Source organism: Bidens hawaiensis, unplaced genomic scaffold (genome assembly GCF_021521415.1).
Source record: "Bidens hawaiensis isolate Kalapana, Puna unplaced genomic scaffold, B.hawaiensis_p1.1 tig00000190_1, whole genome shotgun sequence".
In the NCBI taxonomy this organism is placed as follows: domain Eukaryota; kingdom Viridiplantae; phylum Streptophyta; class Magnoliopsida; order Asterales; family Asteraceae; genus Bidens; species Bidens hawaiensis.
The window spans coordinates 3,972,879-3,980,112 of NW_027491020.1; the positions used below are offsets into that span (position 1 = coordinate 3,972,879).

Below are 7,234 nucleotides of genomic sequence, written 5' to 3' on the forward strand. Positions count from 1 at the left end.
AATAAGTAAAGTTAAAGGGTAAAAATTGTAACTATTATAATTAAAATTCAAAGACACGTGATATTTGATGTTACAATGGCTCTTTTGACCATCTTTAAACTTGTATCATGTTTGCAAATTTTAAATCTCTTAAAATCTTGATATTACTTTTGCCCATAACTAGAGTATTAGAGATAACTTTAATTAATTAAAGTTTCAAAGTGGTGGTTATGGGTTCAATCCCAACTATAGGTGGTTTGTAAAATATTAATGTATTTGGCTGTTCAAAAAAAAAAATAAATAAATAAAAAAATAAGTTTGAAGAGATCCCCCCATTATAAAATTGGTAAGTTGATAATTGTTTAAAAAATCCCAAAGACTGCATTCTTCTCCCTCAAGTCACCTACTTGCAAATCCCCAACAATACACCAATAAAAGCTTCATCCAAAAAGGATCATTCATTTTACTTACATAGTTTATTTATTTATTTATTTATTTATCCATGAACGGCATCAAGATTCACCAATTGAAGTTGGGTTACACCCTCCTAATCCAAACCCGACCCGTATTCACCAAACCCCCAATTCTCAACAACTCTGCAATCCAGAAACCCTTGTCTGTATTTAATCCAAAATGGGGGTTTCCGGCCACATGTTATAATAATAGTATCAAAGCCAATTACGTTGCTAATTATTCAACTACTTTAGAACCCACCCGTGTAAATGAATCATCAAATTTCCAAAGTGTTTACGGTAAGTTGGGCGGAGAAACTGTAGGGGTAAAACTGGAAGGTCAAGAAAGTGGGATAAAGGATGCAAAAGCTGAGAAATTGGAATCTGAGGCTGAGAAAGAGGCGTGGAGGTTGTTGAGGGAGGCGGTGGTGACCTACTGTGGTAACCCGGTCGGGACGCTGGCTGCGAATGATCCCGGAGATAAGGTGCCGCTGAATTATGATCAGGTTTTTATTAGGGATTTTGTGCCTTCTGCTTTGGCTTTTCTGTTGAAGGGACAAGGAGAGATTGTTAGAAACTTTCTGTTGCATACTTTGCAGTTGCAGGTTAAAATTCTATTTTTATTCATGAATTCTCTCTATTATTATTATTATTATTATTCATTTTAGATGAGATCTTCATCATTAACTTTAAGGGTGTAAACGAGCCCGAGCTTGGCTCGTTAGTTGTCTTTTCAAGCTCCGGCTCAGTTTGTTTATTTTTATATTAAATGAGAAAAGCCTTAAATGAACCTAAGTTCGGCTCGAGCTCTTATAGTAGTAACTTAAGCGAGCCAATGCTTGGCTCGAGCTCGCTGTACAAGTGTGAAATTAGTACATAGAAGTTCAAAAGAGGTCAAACTTAAAAATACACAAAGCTTATTAAGGGTGCATAAACGGCTTACAATACAAGGCTCGATCTCGATAACTAAATGAGCTTTATTTGAGGTTTGGGCTCGGCTCGTTTTGAGTTTTTTTATCTATCCGATATTGAGTAGGTCGTGAGTTCGTTTGCACCACTACAAATATTGGTATGAAAATCTTATTTTTATTGGATTGATTGATTGTATGTTACTGATTCAATATTGGATCTTGGTCAGTAATTTACATACCCATTACATTTCTGATAAATCTTTTACTGTGAAGTTACCAAAGCTATCAAAATCATAATCATTTACACTTCCATTAATGCCCCTTTGTTGTTTTTCAAGAGTTGGGAGAAAACAGTTGACTGCTACAGTCCTGGACAGGGGCTAATGCCTGCGAGTTTCAAAATAAGAACTGTGCCACTTGATGATACAAAAGTAGAAGAAGTTTTAGACCCTGATTTTGGGGAATCGGCTATAGGTCGCGTTGCACCGGTTGACTCGGGTATAGTCTAATTTTTTATTGGCATTATGGTTCTTGTAACTTTTGTTCATTTGTTTCTGTATTGACTATTGATCCTGAGTTATTTTATTTAAGGATTATGGTGGATTATCTTGTTGAGGGCTTATAGCAAGATCACGGGTGATTATGCAATGCAAGAACGGGTGGATGTGCAAACGGGCATTAAACTTATTTTAAATTTGTGCTTATCGGATGGGTTCGATATGTTCCCGTCACTTTTAGTCACGGATGGCTCGTGTATGATTGACAGAAGAATGGGTATCCATGGACACCCTTTGGAGATCCAAGTGAGTTCTTTTGACTTTTTTCTTTCAACTTTTGAGTTTTATATTTTGACTTTTTTTTTTTACTTTTTCCCTCTTCGCAGTCCTTATTTTACTCAGCTTTAAGATGTGCGCGTGAAATGCTTGCACTAGATGAAAGCTCCAAGAATTTAGTGAGGGCAATCAACAATAGACTTAGTGCATTATCTTTTCATATTAGAGAATATTATTGGATAGATATGAAAAAAATTAACGAAATTTACCGATACAAAACTGAAGAGTATTCTACAGAAGCAACAAACAAGTTCAACATTTACCCGGAACAGATTCCTCACTGGTTAATGGATTGGATTCCCGAAAAAGGAGGTTACATGATCGGGAATCTACAGCCTGCACATATGGATTTTAGATTTTTTACACTCGGCAACATTTGGTCAATTGTTTCTTCTTTGAGCACTCCAAGACAAAACAATTCAATATTGAATTTGATAGAATCCAAATGGGATGATCTTGTGGGCCATATGCCTCTCAAGATCGTCTACCCAGCTTTGGAATTAGAAGAGTGGCGCATAATCACCGGTAGTGACCCGAAAAACACGTGAGTTTCTTTTTATATATGTTTTGTAAACAATTGTCTAAAGAGAGCAATTTTGACCCGTTAGTTATAAATGGGTCAACTTTGGTTGTGTTTTTATCCAAACGGGCCAAATAACTAAAGGCGAAATATGTGAACTGGTTGAATGTCGGTCAAAGCCTATTTTGAAAAGTATAAAACCTCTAAAATCACTTTTTATAAAGTTATTATTATTATTATTATTGTTATATTGATACTCTTATGTTATATTTTACAGACCGTGGTCTTATCACAATGGCGGTTCATGGCCCACGCTTCTATGGCAGGTAAGTTTTTACATTATTTTTATTTTCTGAAAGTATTTCTTGACTCTTTTTTGTTTCTTGTATATTGTAGTTTACATTAGCCTGCATCAAGATGGATAGGATAGAACTAGCAAGAAAGGCAGTCGATCTTGCTGAGAAGCGATTGCAAGCTGACCACTGGCCCGAATATTATGACACCAAAAGCGGGAAGTTTATAGGGAAACAATCTAGACTTTACCAAACATGGACAATTGCTGGATTTTTGACATCCAAATTGCTCTTGGAAAACCCTGAAAAAGCTTCTCTTTTGTTTTGGGAAGAAGACTATGAACTTCTTGAAATATGCGTTTGTGCTTTGAGCAAAACGGGCAGGAAGGTTTGTCGTCGTGGGGCCGCCAGATCACAGATTCTCGTGTGATGATGATGATGATGCCAAAGGTGGTTGTGTACAGTTACAGTAAACACCATACAAAAGTTAAGTTAGAAATAGCAGTATTGTTTTTGGAGGGCATTTGGGATTATTATACGCGATATTGTGTTGTTGTTTGGTTAACCGAGTAATATGCATCGCACGTTGTTTGGAACAGAAGTTAGTTTATGATTGTACTTGGTCTTCTGCAAATAAAAAATATATATATTAAGAATCCCATTTTAAGGGAAGTGCACTAAAAGGTGCTACCAAAATAAATAAACAAACAAAACATTTAAATGAAATATGGCATGGTTCATAGGATCTGATCAGAGAGCGGTGGGAGTCGCCGGAAAAAGTTGACCGGAAGTGACGGCATGTCTCCACGAAACCGGGGGTGGCGCATGTAGAAGAATCCCCACCCTAGCAGAAATGCCCTGAATGGCACAATGTAGAACACTAGTGACGCTAACAAACAAACCACCACAAATATCCCGGTTGCCCTCGGGTCTCTCCAGTTGCATAACGCCTCCAGTCTCTCGCCCTCAGCCGCCATGTCACCGAGCAGTGTCTGAGCCTGGCCCGCTAGGGCCCGTAGTCGGTCATACCTGATACGGATCTGGTCTGGTGATCTTGAACTTGGAAACCCGTCAAACTCCTCATCTAGCTCGTCGGGTCCAACAGAATCGACTTGGGAGAGCCTTGGGTCCATTGTGACCGGGGCCCGCATTCGGTAACGGTATCTCAACGACACAATCAAGAAGGCATATAAGCAAATTGTGGGCAGGATTAGATGTGGGCATAAGACAATAGCCAGGAGCAGTATATGGACCAAGACAGTTGTCGGTGGGTGAGCCCAGGTGCAGATTGAGTCGAGCCATCTCGCCAATGTGGCTGCTTTTGACAAGCTGTTAACTATCCGAAACCAGTTCGACTTGCTTCTCCTCATGCTCCAAGTGTGAGTGTCCGAGTCCAACATAAACTGAACCACTTCTTGACCCAATGCAGGTTCGGACCGAGCCAGTCTGGCGGTCACAATCTTCATAGCATTATGTCTCAACATATCTTGTTTTATAGGACCCAAAGGACGCAAATAATGCATCCGTGGAAGCATCGGGGTCGAGTAAGCTTGGAGTAGACTGATCCATGATGAACACGAGAACCTAACCGCAATCTCAATCTCACCCATGTTCTTGGCTCCATTCGGGAGCAACACGATTAGAGAATACGAACCCATGTAAACCCGGTTTGTGTCAAGTGTCGAGAGTCGAACCCTAAGCTTCCCGAGTCGTACATCTTTACCCGACTTATTATCTCCCTCCCCTATTCGGTACCGCCCGTTATCAAACACACCAATAGTGAGCACCGTGCACGGGTCATATACATCCCATGTGTACTGCTCGTTCCACCGTGGATTGAACCGATCAAGTATGGTTCGGGTCCGAACCCATTTCGGCCCGTACTTGGCAACCACGTAGGAATCAGTCGTGCCACGTGTACCGTCCTTTGTTTTCACCGGTAGCAAATTAGTGCCCCCCGAATGCCGACTTCAAGCACCCCTATTGGTGGTTTTGATAGTTGCTTAGCGGTGGGGCGGACGTCGCTAGTCACGTGAGCCGCCTCGTCGAGCACGTGATACCCGCCTTCTAAACAAACTCCAACATGAATTCTACCCGCATACGGTCTACTCTCATCACCAACCAAGTTAAACCATCTTGACCCAAGCGTTGACCGATCGTCTGTGCGCTTGTCTATGCTAGCTACCTGCACCTTCGCGTGCCCGACAGTTTGACCGTTGGATGCATCTTCGACAGTAATCACCAAATAAGGCTCAAAAGGCTCGGCTGCAACGAAAACCAAATCTTCATTCCATGTAGGATTCGAAGAAGTACCAGACGACCCAACCATCGTCCGGTTAGTCTTAAACAGCTGCGGACCAAGCTGACCCTTAACAAACAACTCCGGGTTTTTCACTCTAGGCTCGGGTCCAGAACCGAGCTGCAAGTCTTGGGTTTGAATAACCGTTAGTCTCAAATACCACAGCTTCGGAGAGAGATAAACCTTGGCTCGGGTCTCGGGTATCAACCCACCCGAATCCGATTGCCACGCCTCTTGAAACGCCTCGTCGGCCTGCGTACCTAACCAAACCGCGAGCATAACATCAGTCACTGGAACATTTTCGGGTGAGCCTTCGAGAGTGTACCACTGTGGCGCTAAAGGGCTATCCGGAGGCACTCGTTTAGGGACTTCGGGCAACTCAAACGACACCGATCCTAAACAAGTTTCGGTAACTTCTTCTTTCCCATCTTCTAACACTGTCTTCTTCCGATCAAAAACAGAAACTTGTAAAGAAGTTGAGTTCAAACCTTCTTTGTCAAATGCAAACACTTGATCCCAAGCTTTGGCTTCGCCTTGTGCATTGGTGGTGATACTATGAGTTCCCATTGCCAGCTTCGCGTAGTAAACCGTTGAATCATCTGATTTGTTGTCGACTCGTTTCGCCCTTACAATCCTAACATACAGAAACGGCATCCGATCCACCAGATCGAATGCGTTCATTCCCCGATGATGATGATGACCCGAAAGCGTAACCACATCAGAATCCAAATTTGATGGTTGCCTGACTAGTTGGAGGCTCTCATCCAGCTGCTTTGGTTTAGGCGACTGAGCTATAGCCGCATTCTCCACAGGAGGAGGCGTAACAGCCGGATTTGTTTCTGTGGCTGGAGCGGGCGCCTCCTCTTCCTTTTGATCCTCAGACTTTTCAGCTTTCTTATTTTCTTCTACCACCGTTTTTTCTTCGGCTTTCCCCTCCTCCTCCTCGGGCTTTTTCTCCTCCTGTGGCTTTTCCTTTTCTTCGGTCTCCACCGGAGGAGGAGTTTCGGCTGCATCAGGCTTTTTTTCCTCTGCAGCCATAACAGGTTCTTCATCAACATAACAAATCTTAATCCCGATTTCGCCTTTAATCTGCGAGAACACACTCCGCTTCTCCAACGGATAATAAACCAACGCCTCTGATCCAGAGTGGGGAAAACTACTACCAGCAATCTTAACCTTGCCGAGAAACGTACTCCGTTTGCCGGTTTTCTTATTATCGTTATACACATTGTGCTCGAGAATCTCGGTCCCCATTGCGGCCACATCGTGTACCAGAAACTCGATCTTCTCGTCCCACTGCGGGTTCAGATCTCTGGAAATTGTCTTAGTCCGCTTCCGCTGGCCATCGAAATCAACGATCACGTAGGCGCTCGCTGTTCCTTGGCCGTCTTTAGGCATCAAATTCTTGGCATTGCAAACCTCCACCATTAGCTTTCGGTTACTCATTTTCTTCAAGGTTCAACAATTTGAAATTGAAATTGGTGGGTTTGATTGAAGAAAGAAAGATTGAGACAACTGTGGATTTGAGGGAAAAGGTGTCAAGGGTGGGTTTAAGAAGGGGGGAGAGAAGAAGATTACAAAGTAATAAAGTACAAGGGGTCATGTGAAAATGACTGCAAATGTGACCGTTGGGTTTGTTTTTCTTTTTATATTATTCATAATCAAAATACTCATAGTTATTTATAATATTCTCATGTTTCATGCAGCATTTTGTATCTTGATCATTGTAATATCAAACTATCAATAAAATAAACTGGCTGTGAAATGGTAAGGGAGACTCCTAGTGTGTTTTAAGAAACGTAGGTTTGATTCATGCCTTTACTATCTAGTTTCGGCGGAACCGGATGATAACAAGACAATAGGTGAATAGGCGGTGATCACTAGTTTAATCCTTGAACTGATCGGGTTTTACCTCACCACACTATCTTACCTTCAAACGAGTGTTCA

General features: G+C 41.8%; 1 protein-coding gene and 1 pseudogene across 1 annotated transcript; one reads left to right on the top strand and one right to left on the bottom strand.

Moving 5' to 3' along the window:
• The first annotated feature begins 464 nt into the window (after nucleotides 1-464).
• Nucleotides 465-3,573, top strand: LOC143594954 (alkaline/neutral invertase A, mitochondrial-like). The gene is made up of 6 exons (XM_077074149.1): nucleotides 465-1,036; nucleotides 1,681-1,840; nucleotides 1,934-2,145; nucleotides 2,226-2,719; nucleotides 2,973-3,021; nucleotides 3,092-3,573. The coding sequence occupies exons 1-6, from the start codon at nucleotides 482-484 to the stop codon at nucleotides 3,416-3,418; spliced, it is 1,797 nt and encodes a 598-aa protein (XP_076930264.1). The 5' UTR covers nucleotides 465-481; the 3' UTR covers nucleotides 3,419-3,573.
• Nucleotides 3,574-3,687: 114 nt separating this feature from the next.
• On the bottom strand, nucleotides 3,688-6,763 carry LOC143588238 (multiple C2 domain and transmembrane region protein 14 pseudogene; annotated as a pseudogene).
• Between the last annotated feature and the right edge of the window lie 471 nt (nucleotides 6,764-7,234).